Genomic DNA, 24,532 nt, shown 5'->3' with positions numbered 1-24,532 from the left:
AACTCTTTTTGGATGTCAGAGTCAAAACATAACCCACACGGAAAGAACCTACATATAAAGTATGTTTAAACCCTTTTATGCACTGCATGAGTCTAAAGTGACCCGTTGAAGCTATTTGTTTAAATCTATTTTATGGCTTGTGCATCAAAGGGTTAATATAGGTTTTGAAATAGGTTTTTAATATATGTGACATATATAAAATTACCATATATAAAATTTTATATGTATTTATGTACAAATATGCACATATGTGTACATACAAATGTATATATGTACACATATATGTACCTATAGGTAAATATATGCATCTATATGTGTGAACATATGCCATAATGTTCACCTACAGTATATGCTTACCTATATATTAGTCAAATTGTTTAAATCCATAGTGGCTAGACAACATAAATAAAAGATTTTTTTTTCATTTACTTTAGAACAATTAAATAAAAGAAAAAACTATAATACAAGGACAAAACAAGGCAAAAAAAAAACTAAACAGAAAAAAGACAAACCATTTTGTTACATTTCCTTTTTTTCCACTAGTGTAATACAAGAAAGAACTGACCTTTCAGGAAAACACTTCTTTGGAAAAATCATAGCTTTTCATCTCTCATTTTTTTGCCACAAATTCCATAACATGTCAATTACATGTGATGCCTATTTCAAGTGTTGTTGTTTTTTTTCTATATGTGGCATATATACACATACAGCATAAATTATCATAAATGTCCATATATACTGCATTTAGGTTTCATGTGCGTACATCCTCATAGTTTCTTTCCATGTGGGATCTAATGATAGCTTTGCTCTTAATTTTCTTAACAATGTTAAATGCAGGTTTATAATTTTAATACAAAGTATAATTTCGCCAAACCAGTTTACAGGTTTTTAATTAATTAATTAATTATTTTTTCTGTTGAACACAAAAGATGTAAGTTCTGACAAATGCTGAAAACCTGTTAAAATAGACTAGGCCTATGTATTTATTTTTTCCTTCTATGGATGTCAAAATGGTTACAGGTTTTCAATATCAAAATAAAATAAAAAATAATAAAACAGGTTTGGAAACAAATGATGACAAAATACTGTTGGATGAATTGTCTCTTTAACAAGCCCTTCTGTGTTTTTTATGTTTGTACTAACGCCATCTTGTGACGACGAAAGTGACTTAAATAGCAGCTGACGTCGTTATTATGTCTAATCCCAACGTCCCAGGAGGTCTTGAGCGCAGCATACCTGTTTTTTTTTTGTTTGTTTGTTTTTTTTTTTTTGCAGATTTGTAAACTTTAACTTACAAGAAGCTTCGCAGAATTTGCCGAAATTCACTGGCGCCAGCTAAAGTTAATATTTTAAACGGAACGTTTCTGTTGGAATTAGAGGCAGTCGGACTGCTGCACTTGACTGTAAGTTGCCTAACTACTGTAGATATGGTTGCCTAATGCCTAGGCTAACTTAAAATTTTCAGTCTGCGAAAATATCTTGCAGATCGCGAGTGTCTGCCTCGTCTCTCGTCATGACTGGCAACAAGTTCTGTGTTTGGAAAGGGCTCATTTTAGCCATTATTCTGCTCTCGGTTAATGGACAAATGTCAACTCCGTAAGTTGCTTTAATTTTTTATTCGTTTTTTATGTAATAACGCATGTATTTTTTGTACAGAGACTTACACCTGCTTTAAATCTATTTTTAAAAATATATATTAATAACATTTACTAAAAGAAAGTGATAATCATTTAAAAAATAAAACGTTACCTCTTTATTTTATGGCTTTATTCCAACGTTATACACATATAATTACAATCAGTTCACCACAATGCTGTCTCTCAACAGATCTTTCATGGTGACGTTTCCTGCAGTGATTAGGTCAGGATCTGAGGCCAAACTGTGTGCAAGTCTTCTGAATCCCAATGAAAGCCTCGTCATGAACATTTATCTGAATCAAGAGAACCAGAGCACATTGCTGCTGCAGGAGAAAGCTGAGCAAGAGTTTCACCGCTGCTTTAACTTTCAGGTCTGTCTTCAGACTGTGTGTTCACAGATCATTGAACATTTATAGGTTCATTAAATAACATTTTGCTCATCAGGCTCCTCTGGTAGAAGCTGAATCAGTTCAAACAATGAAAGTTGAGCTTCAGGGGAAGAACTTCAAGATGACAGAAGAGAGAAAAGTCATGTTGAGGCGTTACTATCCTTTGACCTTTATCCAGACTGATAAACCCATCTATATTCCTGGACAGACGGGTGAGCTGTCTAAACTCTTTTCATGTGTTGCTTAACATGTTGTCAAATGTTATAAAACCAAAATCAATTGCTTTGATCTTTTGTTTTAGTGTTTTTTAGAGTCATATCCATGGATGCTAACTTTGTGCCTCTTGATCAGACGGTCAGACTTTTGTTGTTTTGGATTTTAGTCAAATAAATGAGAATCTCTAGTATTAGACAGTAAATTGTCAAATTTACTACTTAAAGTTAAAAATAAATTATAATGGATTTGTTTTTGTCTTTGCAGTATGATACGGTGGTGCTTGAAGTAAGGAATTTATTTCATATTAAGGATTTTTTATATATATATATATATATATATATATATATATATATATATATATATATATGACAGCAATTCCAGCGTTCTGTATGTGACATTTGCAGTAAAATCTCAAAACATAAATTGACAGAGGAAGCATATGTTAACATTATATTAAAAACATATCTTTAAATTTTTCAAAACAACTAGCCGCAGAGTTTTGGGAGCAGTAAAATCTGTAAACATTTATTAGATTTTAAATCACGAAAGTAAACATGCTAATTTGCTAATTAATTATGCTAATCAAAAGGATAAGAGTAGGATTACTATAGAACAAACATGATTGATTTTATTTGATTTTACATTTTTGCAATTATGAGGAAAAAGCTTTATTTTGGATGTGACATCTCTTTGTTATGGATGTGACGGATGTGGAATCGTAACTTGTGTGACTTTGATAAATTAAATATAATTGTTTGAAAACATTGACAGAGACATTTTTGAGTATTTTTAAAGTATTGTAAAATACAAGTCTACACAAAAAAAACGCAGAAACAGTTTTGCTATTTTGGTGAAAACTTAATTTTTTTCATTGCAAGGTTGACATTTGCATGGAATTACTCATATATACACACACACACACACACACACACACACACACACAGTTTGATCAAGTAACAATACAACAGTTTAATATTTCATTATATGTAAAAATGCTGTTCCACTTATTGTCTTTTCTTATTTTTCATTATTATTCCTGTTAGGACAGCCAAGATAACAGGATTGGTCAATGGACAAATGTTTCGTCAACAAGGTGGATTTTGCAGCTTTCTCATGAGTTGAACCCAGAAGCCCGTCAAGGACTCTACAAACTAAAGGCTTATATTGGTGAAAGGATGATCTCAAATGGTTTTGAAGTGAAAAATTATGGTACGTCGTCTGGTGTTGTACTACACTTTGAGACAAATTCAACAAGAGTTTTATTTCAGATATTTGCTGTTGTTTTTTGTGCTACTGTCCAGTTTTACCCAAGTTTGATGTCACTATAAAACAACCAGAGACACAGAGTATTGGTGACAATGAAATAAAAATTGAGGTTTGTGGGAAGTGAGTAACATTTTTCTAATTTTTAATTATTTTATCTCTGCAGTGTTATCAGTGTTGACCTTGTTGTATGCAAATATTTGTAGATACACCTACGGCCAGCCTTTACCTGGTAATGCATGGGTGGAAGTATGCCGTGATTCATTTAAATATGTTTCTATTCCTGAAGTTCATCTGTGTTTGAACAAAACTGCTCAGGTGTGTGAATACACTGTAATTGTAGGTAAACATTTGTTCTTGCATTTCTCAATTCAGTAAGACTTTATTAAAATATTCCCTCTCTTAGATGAATGAGTTGGGTTGTGCATCTTTTATCTTCAATACATCAGCCTTTCTGAACTCTACTTTTGAGAATGATCTACAAAATTCTCTTCTAGTTAATACAAATGTCACTGAAGAGGGAACAGGTGAGCTGTAGCATTAGTTGCTTTTCCACTTCTGGTCCAGTGCAAGCCACGGCATTCACTGGGACTCAAGCAGCGAGGCCGAAATCATTCTGCAATTTTACTGTAGGGGCAATAGCCCGCAGTGCAGCATAAAACCCTATTCTAATTACTGACCCCTATCCCTATGAATATTGCTCATGTTATATGAAGTTTAAATGTTCTTATTGAAACATTATTTTTTACACAGACATCGTCATGACGAAATCTGAAACCATATCCCTGACATATGAACTCGGAAAGGTGACATTTGCTGAGCTTCCTGATTTGTTTGAACATGGATCCATTATAGAGGGAAAGGTAAAGCTATTGCAGTTTACACTGTGTTCACAAAAGAGTTCATTTGGTCCATCCCAAAAATAAAATTGGCACTGTCCTTTTTAAATAACCTTAAAATATCCAAAAATAAAAAAAAGATTTTCTTGAAACTCAAGAATAGCTTATTAATTGTGTAATGCCTAGTTCAGACTGCTTGATTTTAGCATCAATTTTAACTCACCGACAGGTTTTGAGAAATCGCAGACAAATGACTAAAGTCACAGGCCAATCTGTGCTTGTTTATGCGAGTAACAATCATACAGTGTGAACTATCAAAGATTCCATCTGAAAGAATCGCAGAAGAGTCGCTGACACCTGTGAGAAATTTGGCATGCTAAATATCTGGAGCTGACGGCTATTCAAATTATGCCGTGTGAAATGCATTTTGATTGAAAGTATCATTGCCAATTATCAACAGCCAATTACAGAGCGACATCCACTATTATGGGTATCTGCAGGCCAAAAAAAAAAGAGGATGGGGAGAAGTTAAAAGCGCTTATTTTCAGTATATTTGGACCCAAGAAATGAAGGAAAAACTAGTTTAAATTTGGCAGGAGCACCCGTGTCTGTTTGACGTGTCATCTGAGAAATACCACAACCGAGTCGAAAAAGAACAAGGTTGAGGAGAAATTCTCCAACTAAAGAATCTACCCCACTAAAGGCTTCTTTCCTATTATGTAGTTAATAACAAAAGATATACTACGGAACCTTGTGCTGTTTCCATGTCATTTTTTGCGTGTGTTTGGTTGTGAGACGTACAGTAAAAGGTGATTCTTCCTATTTTAAAGTCATGCAGTGTGAAACCCCCTGTTGCCGATCCATCTTGCAGTGTAAACAAAGCAGCAATGAAACTTTACCCCAGTAGCCATGCAGTGTGAAAACATCTGTGACATCACTACTTTGAAAATTCTGCAGTCTGTACTCGACATAAGAGGCAAAATGGCACCAAGAGTTATTTTCTTCATCTCACACTAAAAGATCTGCTGCAAAGAGAGGAGTTTCCACATAATCTATGTCTGTATTAAAATGTAACAGGCAACATTTTGACTTTGATGAGAAATAAATGAGCATACTATAGTATTGTTCCCTTCCTTATAGTCCCATCTTTTGATCATGTGCAGTTTTTGGTGTGGTAACCTCTTGTGCTTGTTTGTCTCTATTCATATTTCAATCAAACCACAGTTCTTTAGGAAGTGGATATTTTTTAGACTACATCTGTAAATGCTTGTGTTTAAAAGGGGTGTAACTTTTTCCTCTCCTTTTCTTCCCAGATCAAAGTTGCTCATTTTAACGGGACTCCAGTTTATAACAAATCAGTTTATCTCTTGGAAGGTCGATCCTGGTCCTCTCAGCTGCTCCTTAATCTCACTACAGACAGAAACGGACTGGCCGTCTTTTCCTTTAATACAGCTAGTCTGCCTTCCAGTGATCTCCATCTGATGGTGGGATTTAAGTTCATTATTCACTGTATAACTCTTAATGAAAAGTGTGCTTTACAAAACAAAGTTTTTTTTATCCAGGCAAGTTTAACCTCAGAGGTTCATTATGGCTACAAAACTCCATATTTTACTGCTGATGAAAAAACTGTTCGGCTTCTCCAGCCTGCCACTCCATACTCCCCAACATTAAGTGAACTGATAATAGAGAATATTGAGCAGCCATTAAAGTGTGACACTGAGATTACAGCCACAGTCAAGTATTATTTTGTTGGAGAAACTGTTAAAGACTTCAATACTGACATTGTCTATATGGTGAGTACATGTGCACATTCATAACAATAGGATTACAGCTTTAATTGACTGCACTGGTCAGTTTATAGCAGTGTCGTCTGTTTGTTTTAGGTCTTGTCCAGAGGAGTGATCATTCATCACGGATATGAGAAGGTTGAAGTGAAGTCTTCTTCTAATGGAGTAGCAAGTGGCACAATGTCCTTCAAACTGTCTGTTGGTGCAGATGTGGCTCCTGTAGTGCAGATTCTGGCATACTGTGTTCTCCCTAGTGAAATTGTTATTGCTGGTAGCAGAAAATTGGACGTTGAAAAGTGTTTCAGAAACAAGGTATGCATTAAAACACTTTGGTAGGTTTACATTTTCATAGCTATTCAGCTTTTATTTAATATACCACAAAAATGACACATCCGACTGTCATTGTCACAGGTTTCTCTGCAGTTTTCTCCTGCTAAAGCAGTTCCTGGTGAGAAAAACACTCTCCAGCTCTCAGCTCAGTCTGGTTCACTGTGTGGCCTCAGTGCTGTAGATCAGAGCGTCCTGATCCTCGAGTCAGGAAAACGTCTGAATGCTGACAAGGTGCGGAGACAATGTTGTACTTAATAGAAGCTTGATATTAGCCTGAAATACTTTTCAGTCCAAGTATGTCCTTTAATTACCACCACAGATCTTTAACCTGCTGCCAGTGCAATATATGTCAGATTATCTATACAGTGTTGAAGATGAACAGGAGTGTCTACATGTGAGATCCCGTCGAGCTGTGCACACAGATTCAGCCTATGAAACTTTAAAGGTGGGAAGCTCCTCATCAATGATGATTATTTAGTTTCTTGCTCACCTGTAGTGGCTGTACATTTAAGTCTGCATATGTTGCTGTTTCACAGAGTGTGGGACTGAAAATGGCAACAAATCTGATTGTTCGAGAACCTCAGTGTCTGACATACAGAGGCCTGAATTATCATCGCAGCTTTGGTGAATGTATGTCATATATAAATGTTTATGATTTTTATTCATTCATTCATTTTCTTTTCGGCTTAGTCCCTTTATTAATCCGGGGTCGCCAAAGTGGAATGAACCGCCAACTTATCCAGCACGTTTTTACTGTAACGGATGCCCGTCCAGCCACAACACATCTCTGGGAAACATCCACACACACTCATTCACACTCATACACTACAGACAATTTAGCCTACCCAATTCACCTGTACTGCATGTCTTTGGACTGTGGGAGAAACCGGAGCACCCGGAGGAAACCCACGCAAACGCAGGGAGAACATGCAAACTCCTCACAAAAACACCAACTGACCCAACCTGCAACCTTCTTGCTATGAGGCGACAGCACTACCTACTGTGCCACTGTGTTGACCCTGATTTTGTTTTTATCAAAAATATCTTCTTTTTTTTTTGAGTTAGTTTATCCCAACTTTCAAATATTATTTATTCACTCGCATGTTCTTTAACACCACACTGAAAAAAGTGTTGCATGCAGAACTGTTGCAAACAATTTATTTGTGTTGAATTTAAACAATCAAATTAAATTGAATAATGTTCAACTTAATTTGTTTGTTTAAATTCAACACAATAAAATTTTTACAACTACTTAACGTAAAAAAATTGAGTAAATCCAAGGAATCATCTTTGAATAATTTTTTTCAGTGCAGTTAGACATTTGTTTTTTTCAATTTAAATTAACATATCATTAAATGGAATTTAATAGACTGTTCCTCCATTAGAAGTAATTTCATCCAAAACTGTGACACTACATCTATAAACAGAGTTGAAAAGGAATCTGTATCAATCAAATAGTTTAGTATTTATAAGGGCCTGTTTACACCTGGGGCCTCATGTACGAAGACTTGCGTGGAAATCTTACTAAAACATTGCGTACGCACAAAGCTGTAAATGTGCGTATGCAAAAAAAAATTCAGATGTATGAAACACTGCGTACGCCGAATCTCACGCATATTCTTTTGTACATCCGAATGAACGTGAAACTGAGCGCAACATGCACGAGCGCAAAACCCCTCCCTGCCTCCTCCCCCGTATGAATATGCTAATGACTATGCTAATGGAAAAACCCAACGAAAAAGCAAAGGCAAAATCAAACAAAAAGAGAAACTTTGAACAGAATGTGAATTGGAGGTGCTGCTTTCGGAGGTAGAACGGAGAAAAGCGGTGTTATTTGCAAGTTTGTTCTCCGGAATTAACAACAAAAGAAAAAAATAGAGTGGGAGAGTTTAGCTGATACGGTTAACACAGTTGGGTCTGAACATCGCACTGAGTGCTTTTAAAAAAGAAATAGTGTGGTTAATATCTGTAAAATGTTGCAATACCCTTAGCAGTCTCAGTGGCGCACCTCATAAGAAGCATATGATCATGTACTGACACGTTCGAGCACAAACTCGGTTCGAATCCAGCGTCTGATGAATTCTTTCTTCTTTTTTTCCCCGCTACATATCAGATTTTGCCCACTATTTATCACGAGAAAGACAAGTAGGAATCATTAATAAGTTTGTGCGTCATATTTTATTTGCACATTTATTGAATGGAAATGTTTCTGATTCACGCATGCAAATTCATCTTCAGATAGTGTCTTTATAGCAATGTGCGTGCAGTAGATCGCTCAGATTACATTGGGAAAACAGGCGACCGCTGCAAATTGTGCTTTAATGTTTAGCTGGTCAACTGTATGGTATGGAAATCTTACATACCTACTATATGAACCCGTCTCATACAGCTGCCATTGCAAGGATCAGACACTTTGTAGAGAAGAATTTAACACAACTGCCTCTAGGAGTCGCCAATGGAAATAAAACAGACACGCACAAAAAATGTGCGTACGCCTGCCAGAAAGCTGCCGTGAAGCTGCGCACATTCCCACGTTCAGTTCATTGTTAGTAAATCCAAACGTGAGCGATTCTGAGCGTGAAACCTGGCGTACGCAAAGTTTTTGTGCGTACGCAGCGTTGATACATGAGGCCCCTGGTCACTTCATGCATTTCATCCGGATAGCTGTCTGATTTATGAAAACATTTTCAGTTACACTTGCCTTCATAAATGCTTCTCTTTTAAACGAATATGATTCTGATCTTCAAGTTGCGCTCTGTAAGAAAGTTGAATGATGCTACCCTAACCTAAATATTTTATTTAAATAACACTCATTCTTACAGAAACGCAAGGTAAAGTGCTCAGCATATATTAGTACACACCTCACAAATCTGTCTTTTTAATTCATATTTTTAACAGGAAGCTATACAATATTATATTTGTGCATATACATTAGATTAGTTAGTACTGAAGCCAAATCTGGAGCCTGTCTGAAATTGTGTAGGTTGTACGTTGTAAGTTTCTTTTGCAATATTTTTCTTGAATTGAATTGTATTATCTTTCAATTTCTAAATATGTTTGGTGACTAAAATATGATTTTAATAAATATATCTGTTTAATAAATCTGTTTTGTTTAAATGTACCAGAGTACATTGTCTATATTCAGTGAGAAATGGATAAAAATATTCATTTTCAAAATGGGCTGTTCTCAATTATGCTGAGCACTGTATATATCTTAATTTGCACACTAATTTATAAAAGCAGCTGAGGGATGCTGAACCATGCTTTTAAATTGACTTCTAAATGCTTACTCTTGTCTATTTATTATACTATTACTGCCTTCATTCCTGTGTTGGTAAGAATACAAACAATCAGTCAATAAATCCACCAGTCACTTACTTTACACCAGGGATCACCAAACTTGTTCCTGGAGGGCCGGTGTCCTGCAGATTTTAGCTCCAACTCTGATCAAACACACCTGAACAAGCTAATCAAGGTTTTACTAGGTATACTTGAAACACCTTGGCAGGTGTGTTGAGGCAAGTTGGAGCTAAACCCTGCAGGGCACCGGACCTCCAGGAACGAGACTGGTGACCCCTGCTTTACACCATTGGACTTTTAATTGAAGTATTTTTAATAGAGATTTTGTTTTCTAAAGCTAATGGAAAATGTTTATGGAAAACAACATCAGGGTGAATAAATGATGCCTGTATGTAAAAGCTGAAACACTATTGTTTTAAGTTGAGAACACTATATTATGGATAAGATAATGTAAATCTGCCCCAATCATCATGGTTTTAGGGCATTTTAATATTACTTTAAAATGAATGTAGGACTTAATGGCTCAAGGCCTTAGAGATTTATTTTGTTTTTTATTTAAAGCAGATTATTCTGAGGATTTTGTAGTAAAAATGGCAATGAACTATGAAGAAGACAGCTTTGCTGTTAATTCTCCTGATGCAACCATTCGAACCGTTTTTCCAGAGACATGGATCTGGCAGCTTGCTGAAGTGGGGTTTGTCATTCAACCTTTTTTATATTTTAACTCAGAAAAAATGGCTTCAGCGTTTGACAGCATTGCATTTTATGTTTATATTCATAATCTACAAAAATAGTTTCTGATTTTTAGAGACTCTGGATCAGCTGAGGTTCCTGTCACAGTTCCTGACACTATCACGACTTGGGAGATGGACGCCTTCTGTCTGTCCTCCACAGGTCTGGGTTTGGCTCCTCCTGCTCAGCTGACAGTTTTCCAGCCCTTCTTCCTGGAGCTCTCTCTACCTTACTCCATCATCCGTGGAGAGATCTTTGAGCTCAAGGCCACTGTCTTCAACTATCTGTCCAAGTGCATCATGGTGAGATTTCAGACTAAGCCTGATCCAATCAGATCAATTATTGCACTAATCACATGTGCTTGATTGACAGGTTAAAGTGAGTCCAGCTCCTTCCTCAGACTACACTCTCAAAGCCTCCTCTGATGATCAGTATTCATCCTGTCTCTGTGCTAATGGAAGACAAACCTTTAAATGGATCCTCACTCCTTCTGTTTTTGGTGACTTGTCCAGTCTGAATCATTGTTTCTCAGAGTTTGCGTCTGCTGTATCTTCACATACATGTCTTGTGTTGCAGGAGTGGTGAATATTACAGTCAGTGCAGAGGCAGAGGCGTCCCAGACTCTGTGTGACAATGAGATTGTGAGTGTGCCAGAGCGAGGACGCATTGACACTGTCACACGAAGTCTGCGTGTGCAGGTCAGTGCAAACAATCAACTCTCAGGGCTATTTTATAAATGGTCATCTTCACACCTGGTAATATCATGTGATCTGTTCACAAGAGGGCAACTCTAAAACAGGTGTACTGTAAATGGTGTCTGAAACATTTTGAGCTTGCATATTTATATTTCTCTAGGATTTCTTTCAGCTGAGGCGGCAGATTCTGTTGAGCCTTTTACACAGATCTACTAACTACCTATGGCGTTATTTCAATGACTAATCTTGTGAGCTAAGTATTACAAGTCGAGATCGCATTTATGTAATACGAGCTTGCGAATCTCTTTGCTTGCGCACCGATTTCCTCTGTTCGTGCACAAAACCCAATATACGCCGCTTAAGTGCAGATTTTCATGTGCCCTCTCAAGTAAACGCTGCTGAAGTGCGATTTAGCCTGTTTATGTAACAACATTTATGTCAACAATATTTATTAGATTTGCTAGGAATATTCATGAATGTCTTCAATAGACCTACAGAGCAGCATTAATGCATCCTGAAGTAAAGTGAAACCATAAAGTCCAGCAAAATAAAGTCATCTATAAATTTTAAAGTATTATAAAGCATTATCTATTATCTAAAAAGTATAGTTATGGAAAATGTGTTCATCTTAACTTAAAGCACCTTAAAGGGTTAAACAAATGACACTCAGCACTAATGCAAAAAAGTCTGCGCTGTTATAATTCACTTACCTTTTAACACGTTTGGGTGTGATTTTAACCCACTAATAAAAAAAAAACAATGATAGTTGTTTTTTAGTAGTAATAGTAATAAATTTTGAGTAGTAATGTAGCAGTGGTGGGGTGAAATTTGGTGTGGCGCCCTGCCATGGAAGAATGAATGTAGCCGAAACCATGATATTTGATCGGATTGCTGATGTAGGTTGATGCACATGTGGTTATATGCATTTGACCAGCCACTAAAGACGACCTGCTCTTTGCCTACTGATGTCATCTTTAAACAGAGATACACTGACAGAACTATTTAAACTTTGCTATTGATAATCATATGTTTTATATTGGCGACAAAAAAAGTAAATAACAGACGTTTTTCTCTTACTAGTCCCAACATATTTAAGCTTTTTACTTTGCAAAAATAAATGCACATTTGACAAAAAATTTGATTTTTAAAATAAAGCCGATTCATGCTCTTCAAACAGCAGATCTCAAGCAGTGCTCATGAACTGGTGTGTTCTCTGAATGTTTAATTGCTTGTAAAAGTCATTATTGTGCTGTTAATAATTTTAAAGGGCTCTTTTTTATCATTCTAGGAGCAAAGCCTAAAGCGCAGCATTTAAGAGCATTAAGAGCGTGTCCGAATCCACTTTTGCTATTTTAAGGCCGAAAAAATACGCTCTGCGCCGCGGCACATGGTCTAACAGGGTTGAGCTTATTCTCTTAATGAGGTATAGGTGTGTTTTGACAATAAGTTAACTTTTGTAAGTTTAAAAACTGAACGCTTCACTAGCGAGAAAACAGTTAAACAGAGCATCTACAGCTCGAATATAAAGAATGAGCCCCCTCCAATCAGCCTTTACTTTCAATTTTTTTCCTTCTTAGATAAGGCAACGTGTTGTACGCACAGACATCCATTAGCCTATACATAATTAATTTAGTTTGTTAAGCGCAAAGATTTGTTTCAAAACTATTTCTAAATTCAGTTCTTATTTCCAGCCAATGAATAAATAAACAATAATAACGAAGTGTGCTCAAACAGCTAAGCACTATATCCAAACACGCGTCCTATCCCCCATTTGGTCCAAAACCTGACAGTTGGGCAAATCTAAGCTTGTTTTTATTAAAACAAATACAAATATGCAAATAATAAATACTACTACTACTACTAATATTAATACCATTAAACAAAAGCAAATTGTCATGAATAAACTGAAAAAAAAGCCACCTGAGATGAAGAAGGCATGAAGGCAGTGGTTTTTATATTTATTCATTCATTTATTTTCTTTTTGGCTTAGTCGCTTTATTAATCTTCCATATCCATATTCGCTGAAGCTAAGCAGGGCTGTGCCAGGTCAGTACCTGGATGGGAGACCACATGGGAAAACTAGGTTGCTGTTGGAAGTGGTGTTAGAGAGGCCAGCAAGGGGTGCTCAACCTGTGGTCTGTTTGAGTCCTAATGCCCCACTAAAAGTGAAGAGGACACTGTACTGTCAGTGGGCACTATATTTCGTATGAGATGTTAAACCGAGGTCCTGACTCTCTGTGGTCATTAAAAATTTCATGGCACTTCTCGTAAAGAGTAAGGGTGTAATCCTGATGTCCTGGCCAAAGTCCCCCAATTGGCCATTACGATCATGGCCTCCCAATCATCCCCATCCACTGAATTGGCTCTATCAGCGTCTCTCCACTCCCCCAATAGCTGGTGTGTGGTGAGCACACTGGCGCCGTTGTCCTGTGGAGAGACCCCCCTCATGATTGTGAAGCGCTTTGGGTGTATGGCCATACACAATAAATGTGCTATATAAATACACATTACATTACAATCGGGTTGCCACAGCGAAATGAACCGCAAACTTATCCAGCATATGTTTAATGCAGCGGATGCCCTTCCAGTTGCAAGCAACCCATCAGTGGGAAACATCCATGCATACTTAGGCCTAATCCCAATTCTACTTTTGTACCCCTACCCCTTGGCTCTTAAAACCGAGGGTTAAGGGTTAGGGCTTCAAAATGGGACAGCACTATAGCACCTGAACACGTCATCATATGTCATTGTAATCTCTTGCTTCATATGAGATCAGACGATCGTGACTGTTGTAGTTATTCAAGTTGTGTTATTTTTTGGTACTAATCTTCAGGAAATCACTGAAGGCAAGTTGTCATAAGATCGTAACTGTACTGTGTACTTACATCGTGTCACGATGGACTTACAAAAATACAAAAGATATCCAAATGCAGCAATAGAAGTTTTAATAATAAGGGGACAGGCCAGGTTCAAAAATCGAACAGAGACAAAAGTACAACACAATAAACAAAAGTGTATCAAACAAAGTTAGAACAGGAATTCAAAAATATGATCACAACATGAAACAAAGTGAACAAACAAACAAACCAAAACGATGAGTCAGTGAGCAGACTAGGTACAGATAAGAGCCGGACAAAACAAACCAGAATCGGGTGAACAGGGTGCACGAGCAAAACAGCAAAAATCCAAAGGCAAACTAAACACAACATAACAAGGCTTATAAAGACAACAATAATTAGACAATGACAGACAGCTGGAAACAATTAGTGATCACGTGAACTACAAAGCAGGAACAAACCAAAATACAACTAGTGTCCAGAAAACCACAAGATGGCACTACAGCAGACATGACATTACCCCCCCTTAAAGGGAGTGGCTACCAGACACTCCCAAATAAGCGCCCATCTAGGAGGGAGGCGGAACGGAGGTTGACCAGGGGGAGGGATGGTGGGACAATCCAATATTGCAAAGACAAAATCCCTACATGACAAAAGGAGCAGAATTTAATCTAAAGGGACAAGAATAAAGTCCAAAACACAGATTATTAAACCAGTCCCGACATATCAATCCCCAAACAGAAAACCACCATGGTGGCATCACAGGGAAAAAGGTCCTTTTTAGCCAGTCATTGTTCCACCAAGGTGCCACTGGTGGGTTTAGTAGCCCCCCACGTGGAACATAAGACCACCTTGATGGTCCAGGTGGAATCCTCATCCTCTTCCATGGAGCATTGACTGGTTTGAAAGGCAAGGACCCACTAACCTTAGAGGGCGAGGGCTCGCCGGCGCTGCTTGAGGGCGAGGGCTCGCCGGCACATTGGGGCGAAGGCTCGCCGGCGCTGCTTGAGGGCGAGGGCTCGCCGGCACTTTGGGGCGAAGGCTCGCCGGCGCTGCTTGAGGGCGAGGGCTCGCCGGCACTTTGGGGCGAAGGCTCGCCGGCGCTGCTTGAGGACGAGGGCTCGCCGGCACGTTGGGGCGAAGGCTCGCCGGCGCTGCTTGAGGACGAGGGCTCGCCGGCACATTGGGGCGAAGGCTCGCCGGCGCTGCTTGAGGGCGAGGGCTCGCCAGCACGTTGGGGCGAAGGCTCGCCGGCGCTGCTTGAGGACGAGGGCTCGCCGGCACTTTGGGGCGAAGGCTCGCCGGCGCTGCTTGAGGACGAGGGCTCGCCGGCACTTTGGGGCGAAGGCTCACCGGCGCTGCTTGAGGGCGAGTGCTCGCCGGCACTTTGGGGCGAAGGCTCGCCGGCGCTGCTTGAGGACGAGGGTTCGCCGGCACTTTGGGGCGAAGGCAAAGTCTCAATGATCCTAGGGGACAAGGACTCACAAAAACTAAAAAACGACGTCTTCAAGATATCAAAAAAAACTGGTTCTTTAAGAATGGCAAAATCCAAATCTGAAAAAATTGAAAATAAAAATTCCCCCAACTCTAAAGAGTCCTCCAAACATGTGGTTTCAAAAACACAATCAGACAGTTCAGGTACTGGTTTGGAAATAGGCGTGTAACAGGGCTTAAGCTGAGAAATATCGATCAGCTTAGGCATTGGCTCAAAAACGATCATAGCCTCAGGGATAAACTCAGAACTAACAGCCATTTTGCAAAAATGTTCATAAGTATCAGCCTCATTTAACCAAACTTCCAAATGATCAGCCATCTTAGAAAGAGGTCCTGGAACAAAAACAAACTCCAAAGGAACCTCAGGATCAGAATCTCCCATTGACTGGAACTCAGAAAAATCAATTGTGGGCTTGATTTCAACACTGGCCAAAATTTCATAAAGGGAGTCAAAATACTCTGAGATAGAACGAGCACAGTCTATGAGGGTGGTGTCTTTAATTTGGGCTTCTGAAATAGGAACAATCCCAGGAACCAAGTCATCACTTTGCCCATTCATTTTAAGATGAATAGCAAAATCCCAAAATTCAGTGATCCCAAGCTCCTCCACTTCCACAACAGAAAGAGGGTAATCCAGGCACTGATTAAAAATGGTCATTAGTTCATGATCTGACAACCCCAGTCCCACAGCCATGGTCCAAAACGACTGAGCAAAAGCTCCTACCTCCCAACCCTGCTGACGTTCAGCTGCTAATGCCTGAAGCCGAAGTGACCGCTCCTTCTCAGTCGCTGGAAGAACAATTTGAATGCTCATTCTTGACAAAAAAAAAAACGCACTAGAAAAAGAGGGGGGAAAAATGCTGCTGGATATTAGTGTGGCCTTTGGATTATGTCACGATGGGCTTACAAAAATACAAAAGATATCCAAATGCAGCAATAGAAGTTTTAATAATAAAGGGACAGGCCAGGTTCAAAAATCGAACAGAGACAAAAGTACAACACAATAAACAAAAGTGTATCAAACAAAGTTAGAACAGGAATTCAAAAATATGATCACAACATGAAACAAAGTGAACAAACAAACAAACCAAAACGATGAGTCAGTGAGCAGACTAGGTACAGATAAGAGCCGGACAAAACAAACCAGAATCGGGTGAACAGGGTGCACGAGCAAAACAGCAAAAATCCAAAGGCAAACTAAACACAAGTTAACAAGGCTTATAAAGACAACAATAATTAGACAATGACAGACAGCTGGAAACAATTAGTGATCACGTGAACTACAAAGCAGGAACAAACCAAAATACAACTAGTGTCCAGAAAACCACAAGATGGCACTACAGCAGACATGACACATCGTGGCCTAATTCATCTGTGTAAACACGAGAAAGCAACATTAACATTATAGCAGAAGCAGGCACTGTAAAAAGCTCATTCCCATCCACTAGACTTTTCTGACAGGTTATTCAAGTGTCATCGAGTGTCAGAATGTTTTGGGACTGCTATACAGAAGTTATAATAATGGATTATAGATAGCAATTATTTTTAGCGTTTTTTTTAAGCATTATGGTAAAACACAAACGTGGTTATGAATATATTAAAACATGTTTGTTTGTTGTAAAAATACGTAATAATGACAAAAAACACTAATTTGTGGATCTCCTTACTTCCGGGTGCAGTCATGCTGGCATTAAAGCTGGTGTATTCTGGAAAATTTTCTTACCCCTTGGTTTCGAGTGTGGTCCTGAAAAATCTTTGTTCGAAGGGCTATTCACCCCTTCCCCTTAGCCCTATGCCTTCGAGCTAAAGAGAATTGGGACACCCCTACCCCTTCACAGGAACATGCAAGGGTAAGGGGAAAGGCTAAGGGGTAGAATTGAGATTGGGCCTTATTCATACACATACACTACGGACAATTTTAGCTTACCCAATTCACCTATGTCTTTGGACTTGTGGGGGAAACCGGAGCACGTGGAGGAAACCCACGTGAACATGGGGAGAACATGCAGACTCCACACAGAAATGCCAACTGGCCCAGCCAAGACTCGAAATAGCGATCTTCTTGCTTTAAGGTTAATTGTGCTACCCACTGCACCACCGCATCACCCAATTTTATATTTATGTAGAAAATAATAATTTTTGTAATATTTTAATCCTTTCATTCTTTTTCATTTGTAAAGATATTTGTGTATTGCTGTACATCCTGGGTGTTTTAATCAATGTTTAATCAAGGCGTACAACTAATGCGCTTTGCACTGGACTTTAGACATGCTTTCAGCTGGTTTATTGCGCAGTGTATTTTAGGTCCTCAAAATAGCAGCGCGCCATCAATGCGCCTTATTACACCTCTTTTCCAGAAAAAAACACCCATGAGTCCACAAAGTGGTGCAAATGGATTTGCTATTTAAACATTGTGGCAGAAAACAGTAAAATTAAGGTTGCGTTGGTCTGAAAATAGCAAAACATGTCAGGGCAAAGAGGTCTTGCACCTTATTGTGCCGAGTGCATGATAGGGCCAAAAGTCTTTAAAGTAACATGTTAGGCACACGATTTCAGTGTTTTAAAATATTGGATCAATAAATTTGAATGAAAACAATAATGAAGACATATGTTTAAACTGTAAAACAGTATCACTGGAAATAAAGGATTGAATGATCTAAACAGCAAAAGTAAGTCCCAGGCTTTATTAAAAATATTAAATATTAAAAAGCCTTTATTGACATGGCTATACTTTAATTGAAGGACTTACCCCTGAGCACTTTTTGTTTGATTTTTTAATCAATTATTATTTTTTATTTACATTACTTAATGAAAAGAAAATTATATTGAGCGTTTAACTGATTAAATATTTAAATTCTGCAGATGTTAACAAACAGTACATGATAGTTAAATTCTTTTGTCCAGTATGATTATTGTGCAAGCTTCCATCATCAGAGAAGTGGTTGAAAGTTTACAAAAGAAGACATGTATATGCCAGGTGTAAACAAGAATATGTCTTCCTTGTCAACAGAAAAATGCATGTTACAACCAGGTGTGAATATGGCCAATGAAACTAAAAAGTTTTTAATCTATGGTACGCTGTTATTTGTAGGCTGAAGGAGTTGAAAAAATCAAGATTTACAGTTGGTTGCTGTGTCCACAGGGTTTGTCGGCACCACATTTTCACTTCATTTCCACTTCACAGATCAGCTTAACCTTATTCTTTAAGCACATATTGTTTTCTTTTCTCTCTCTTAGGAAGCAGAGTCTCGGATGAGGTGACACTGACACTTCCTTCCGATGTGATAAAAGGATCAGTCAGATCTTCTGTTTCAGTACTCGGTACATTTGTTTATAAATCTAAAAAAGCTAAACTGATATTGTATGATGTTACATTATATAATTTTTTAGCTGAGAATAAAAAACTGTGCAGAATAAACTCTCTGAGTACAAATAGGATTTGGCTTGAATTATGAATTATGCAAAACAATAAGATGTGTACAGTAATGTTACAAATTAGTAATGAAACGTATAGATTCATTTTATCAAATTAAATTTATATGTTATGAAAATTGGGTCTTAAACATCTTCCAGAATGTAGCAACGTACTTCTTTAAAATGAATATTTTTCAAAATAATTTTTGTCTGAAATTAACATTTGTGTTTTAAAAATTGGCTCAATTTCTGCTGAATGCAAAAATATGCATTGAAACTTCCTTTTTTTTTTTAGGCGATATATTGGGTCGTGCACTGCAGAATCTTCATGGATTATTAAAAATGCCTTACGGCTGTGGAGAGCAAAATATTGCTGTTCTTTCTCCCAATATTTACATTCTGCAGTATCTGGAGAACACAAAGCAGCTCACATCAGCCATCCGAGAGAAAGCCAGCGGCTTCCTTAAGAGTGGTGAGACGCATCAGTCATGCGCTTTGCTCTTAATATATTCATTTTAAGCACATCAACCTGTCCATTAAATATCAAACTCAACAGGATACCAGAGACAACTGAACTACAGGCATCATGATGGGTCATACAGCACATTTGGTAATGGTGAAGGGAATACATGGTGAGGGTCTTATTTTACTATGCAATCATGGCAATACTTTCTAAATGTATTCAATTGTTTACAATACTATATTCGCCAACAGGTTGACTGCTTTTGTCCTGAGGTCTTTTGACAAAGCACAGAGGTACATATTTGTTGATCCACAAATTATTCAGAGTGCAAAGGATTGGTTAATAAGCAGACGGGATTCAGATGGATGTTTTATCCAGCAGGGAAGACTGTTTAACAGTCGAATGAAGGTTTGCAATTAGTTCCTTTTAACCAGATAATCTATGTTGTAATCAGAAGTATTTTTGTATTATCTTGTGTTGTTTTGTTATTCTTTGTCCTCTGTCATAGGGTGGAGTGAATGATAAGGTGACCATGACGGCCTACATTACTGCATCACTGCTAGAGCTGGAAACTCCTGTCACAGTAAGTTCATCATCAGGAAACTCAGGATAATCTCATGCTAAGATGACACTTGCAGCATCTGCTTGTCTGTTTGTGTCTCAGAATCCTGTTGTCACTAAAGGCTTGTCATGCTTGAGGTTCGTCATTGAGGACGTCAAAAACACTTACACCACTGCTCTGCTGGCCTACACTTTCAGTCTGGCTAGAGACACCAACACTCGACAGCAGCTTTTCAACAAACTGGAGAATCTTGCTATTTCAGACGGTAAGAGATTGCTTTCTGATGACATTCTGCACTGCACTGTTGCTTTTGTCCTGCTGGTTGAGTTTGTCTTTTGTGTCCTAAAGGTCCTCTTGTCCACTGGTCTCAGTCTGCATCTGCTGATGACTCTGATTCTCTGGATGTGGAGATCAGCTCATATGTGCTGCTAGCTGTTCTCACTGCAGATTCACTCACTACAGCTGATCTGGGCTTTGCTAACAGGATTGTCAGCTGGCTTGTGAAGCAGCAGAATGCCTATGGAGGATTCTCCTCCACACAGGTTCCTCAAATCAAACACATTATTGCTGAATGGCTAAAATTGTCACATGACTGAACTCATTTCTTTCCCAGGACACAGTGGTGGCTCTTCAGGCTCTGTCTTTGTACGCCACCAAAGTGTTCAGCTCTGACGGCTCCAGCACAGTGACTGTACAGTCAGCAGGAGACTCTCAACACTTTGATGTCAATCAGGACAACAAGTTACTGTACCAGGAGAAGCAGCTGGCCAATGTGCCGGGCAAATACAGCATTGAAGTCAAGGGTTCAGCCTGTGTGTCTGTGCAGGTCTGTTTTGCGTATCTTGGTGTTTTTTTCCCAGTGATTTCTTTTTCTCAGCCTGTTGTGGATCTGATGTGAAGCAGTTATGGCCTGATTGTTTGGTGGTCAGTCTTTGTAATCTAAAGTTCTGATTTCCAGAATTGTAGGTGGGGTGTAGAATGTACAGCGCTCTCTCCTACTTTTGATAACCAGCTAAAGTACCTGAGTAAAGCACCTAATTCTTAATTAGTCTCTGAGCTCACAGGGTGTGTGGTTTATGAGGACATGCCTAATGCCCACATAATTAAAATTATTTTCAACAGGGCTTTTCACATTAAAAATTTGGCACAGGTTTCCTGTGAGTGTTGGGTTTAGGTGTAGGGTTAAGGTAAGGTGATAAATTAAGCAATTTTACGCTAAAATAAATTATTCTAATGGAGAGTCCTCATAAACCACTAAAACAAGCAGCATATGCTCATTCTGAAATTGTTGCCTTATATACATTTCTTAGGACCACGAATTATGTAGCTAGAAGTACGTTTGGCTGCATTTCGACTTTAAAACTTACGCAATGGGGCGTTATGTCGCCATTCCTTTTCGCACTTACCAGCTGACAGCTTACCTCTGTATGGACGGCTTTCTTGCTGTTTCCAGTTTCGACCAGTAGCTTGCCATGTACTTCGGCACACTTGAGAGAAAATGACCACGATAAAAAGGGTTTGATTCATATGAACAATGCTTCCAGAAAGCGGGCAAGACAAAAACAGAAGCCAAAAAATAAAATTAACACTTAAAGGCGAGGGCCTTTCTTTTTCTGGATTGCTTTTCTAAAACTGTCAGTTGAGTTTAGAAAAGTGGGTTGGCAGGTCAATCAGTGCTTGTAAAAGCACTTTTGGTTTGGTTGAGGAAAGGAGGGCGGTGGGTCAGTCGATCGATCAGTCAGTCAGTCAACAGCAGCCTCTCGACATCCGACTCGGGAAAGATATTTGAGATCTCGAAAAGCGTACACAGCGTCCTCTGGTGCATTCGCAAAAACAAAAACGGCAAGAAAATGTTCCTCCTGGGACGTAATTGGCGTACTCCAAAAATGTATAAAGCGTTTTCAGAATGAGCCTGGGTTGAAAACAAGTTTGATCTTTTACTTCTCGCTTATAATGTTTCTGTAAACTTGCATGGGTGAAATGCAGAGGATTAAATTTGAGTGTGGTTAAATCATACTTAACCAAACAATACTCAGTTCACCGTATTGTACTTATTTAATTGTCACAGATCCCCCTGTTCTATAATATCCCAACACCTCCCCCTACCATCAAAACGCTGAGTGTCGAAGCTAGCGTTACTGGAGATTGCCTTGCATCTACTGCCAAAAACCTCATGTTGAACTTCACCATCAAGTAAGCAATTTCATTTCGTATCATGCACATTAATGAAAGGCTTTAATTGTTTCTTAAAGGGAAGCCTATTAGGGTCATATTTGGGAGTCAGTTAAACTTTTTTAAAGATTTTAATTTTTTTTTTTTTTTTTACAGATACAGTGGGACACAAACCCGTACTAACATGGTCATTGTAGACATTAAACTCCTTTCGGGGTTCACAGCGGATACATCAATGGTTAGTTTTACTTTAAAATTGACATTTACAGTGAATTTTATGTAATTTTGAAATTTCAAAAGCTATCAAAGGTTGACCCAAAATGAAAACACATTTACTCATGCTTTTTGTCTTTTCAAAGCCATGAGATATTTGCTCATCTTTTTTTATCAAATCTGAGTGTTTCTCTTATAAAAACCTGTTTACCCAAGATTCTGACACTTTCAGTTTTCAGAAAAAAAGCTATTTTAATCCAAGCCTCATGCAGAAACACAGTCACTTTATACAATGATGAGATGTAATTAGGATTATGATTTACATCAAAACTGGTAAGCAATGGTCAAAGCTTTCATGTTTGATCTGTGCTGCTCAATCATGATTTACACATAACTCTGCTTGTTTCACGCAGCACATTTCAGCTTCCGTAAGAACCAGTAATGTTTGTCGTAGGTGTCATGGTTGAACTTTTGTTTATGTTTACTGATAAATGGTTGCATATGTGCATGAAAGCTTAAATTCAATCTGTTCATTATATAAAGCTTCTGTGTCTTTTCAGAAATCCTTTAAGAAACCATTTGCTTCATATGGGTTTAGTTTTTATCTTACAAATATTTTGAAGCATGAGAGCTTTGGGTAAAAAAATTTATGAAATAATACCTCAACGTGTCTTTTGGGATTAAAAAAAGATCTTTGGAGAAAATTATCATTTTGATTTTGGGATAAACAAACTGTTGAAAGCCACCACAGCCAAAAAAAAAAAACAAAAAAAAAAAACATTGCACATAAACATTGATGTGGAACCCTTTTCAGCTTGCGATTCCACCACATATGTATGCACTGCTTGTGGAGCGGGTTGATTCTGAAGACGATCATATCATGGTGTATCTGAAAGAGGTGAGATGACTGCAGTATTCATGAGTTGACATTGTGTTTTTATTGTCGATTATATTGATTGTTCTCTGGTTCTTTCAGGTGCCAAAAAATAGTCCACAGCTCTACACAATACAAATGAAGCAAGCCTTTCCTGTGAGAAGTCTAAGACCTGCTGTTATCAAAGTCTATGACTACTATCAAACAAGTATGGTTTCATCTCTTCTCACGATTCTTAACCTGATTTATATTACTGATATTTTATTTTATATTTTATTTTACTCTATCTTGTTTTTTTGTTTTTTTTTCCTTCTTTAAGGTGATCAGTCAGAGACGTTGTATTCATCACCCTGCGCCTGATGCTTCTGGATGCTGATCCTAAAATCCTTTTTTAACCCGTCTATGCAATTCATGGCCTGTTGCTAATAAAATGAAAGAAATTCTTTATTGTTTGTGGTGTAAAATGAATAAACAGAGAATTATAGATATCACGCCACGCTTTTGTATTTGATTACACAGTTATTAATACATCAAATGAAGCAAGAAAAGTGTGCTATTAACTATTGCTCTGTTCAACCAGTTGGTATAATTACTTTCTACTCTTGTGAGGTTGTTGCCTGTGAGCACACTGACCATGAAGCAAAACAGATTTGTGTAAATATTTAAAAAACACTGATGCAATGAGAGTTTTGCTTAATGCAATGTTTTCAGCAGTACAGTAAACGTGGGCTGCAATGCCATGGGGTGTTTGTTACAAACACATTTAGAGTATCAGCATTTGATGTATGCTTTGAACTGTATAGTAAATTGGGTTAAAGGATTTTTTCAAAGATTGTTAATAGTCACAAATGCTTTGTTTAAATGTTAATAAATGAATTTTGAGACTTTTTTATTCTGTTTATCTTTTGGGTTACATTAAATATGACCATGGACCAAAAAAAAGTAGTTCTAATTTGCATGGGTGTATTTGTAATATCTAACAATGCATTGTATGAGACAAAATGATTGATTATTTCATTTATGAACAAAAAAGTATTATAGATTGTATGTTAAGATCGTGTTCCAAGTAGAAATGTAGTAAATTTACTCAATGTAAATAACATCAAAATAAAACTTGATTAATAACATGCAATGTGAAAAACTTCATTTGGAGAACTTTAAAGCCGTTTTTCTCAATTCTTAGATTTTTTTGATCCCTCAGATTTGGTTTTCAAGTAGTTCTCCCGTAATTGTGATAAAAAGCTATGAGAACATCACTCATATTATATACATTTATTAAATTGGGTTTAATACTTTTTTTTAAAATTATGAGTAA

The 24,532-nt window shown here is 37.8% G+C and overlaps 1 protein-coding gene across 48 annotated transcripts; it reads left to right on the top strand.

Moving 5' to 3' along the window:
* Positions 1–1,197: 1,197 nt before the first annotated feature.
* a2m2a (alpha-2-macroglobulin 2, member a) lies at positions 1,198–24,105 on the top strand. Of its 48 annotated transcripts, none has more exons than XM_068213710.1 (35): positions 1,198–1,403; positions 1,486–1,596; positions 1,828–2,008; positions 2,082–2,238; positions 2,328–2,380; positions 2,507–2,527; positions 3,291–3,451; positions 3,544–3,628; positions 3,712–3,823; positions 3,912–4,032; positions 4,259–4,368; positions 5,658–5,828; positions 5,907–6,137; positions 6,228–6,443; positions 6,543–6,692; positions 6,781–6,906; positions 6,998–7,091; positions 10,323–10,455; positions 10,570–10,795; positions 10,866–10,992; positions 11,070–11,191; positions 18,611–18,662; positions 18,757–18,840; positions 19,229–19,405; positions 19,490–19,565; positions 19,648–19,804; positions 19,905–19,979; positions 20,061–20,223; positions 20,307–20,500; positions 20,572–20,784; positions 22,027–22,151; positions 22,287–22,368; positions 23,158–23,241; positions 23,320–23,425; positions 23,537–24,105. In XM_068213710.1, exons 5-35 carry the CDS (start codon positions 2,352–2,354, stop codon positions 23,575–23,577), a joined length of 3,864 nt encoding a protein of 1,287 aa, XP_068069811.1. In that variant the 5' UTR covers positions 1,198–1,403; positions 1,486–1,596; positions 1,828–2,008; positions 2,082–2,238; positions 2,328–2,351; the 3' UTR covers positions 23,578–24,105. The 48 variants fall into 48 exon arrangements, with proteins under 48 accessions (XP_068069811.1, XP_073779708.1, XP_001921519.4 ...); XM_073923607.1 differs by having other exon boundaries at positions 3,286–3,451; positions 10,326–10,455; XM_001921484.8 differs by having other exon boundaries at positions 3,286–3,451.
* Positions 24,106–24,532: the final 427 nt, after the last annotated feature.

The sequence above is a fragment of the Danio rerio genome, chromosome 15, assembly GCF_049306965.1.
Source record: "Danio rerio strain Tuebingen ecotype United States chromosome 15, GRCz12tu, whole genome shotgun sequence".
NCBI lineage: Eukaryota > Metazoa > Chordata > Actinopteri > Cypriniformes > Danionidae > Danio > Danio rerio.
This window is presented reverse-complemented; position numbering and strand designations above follow the sequence as displayed.

Excerpts from the sequence above, each read along its gene's own strand:
- a2m2a (XM_001921484.8), top strand. The coding sequence starts at position 1,514 with ATGACTGGCAACAAGTTCTGTGTTTGGAAAGGGCTCATTTTAGCCATT. Across the intron at positions 20,501-20,571 it reads GAGGATTCTCCTCCACACAG|GACACAGTGGTGGCTCTTCA; the intron begins GTTCCTCAAATC and ends TTTCTTTCCCAG. Across the intron at positions 20,785-22,026 it reads CAGCCTGTGTGTCTGTGCAG|ATCCCCCTGTTCTATAATAT; the intron begins GTCTGTTTTGCG and ends TAATTGTCACAG.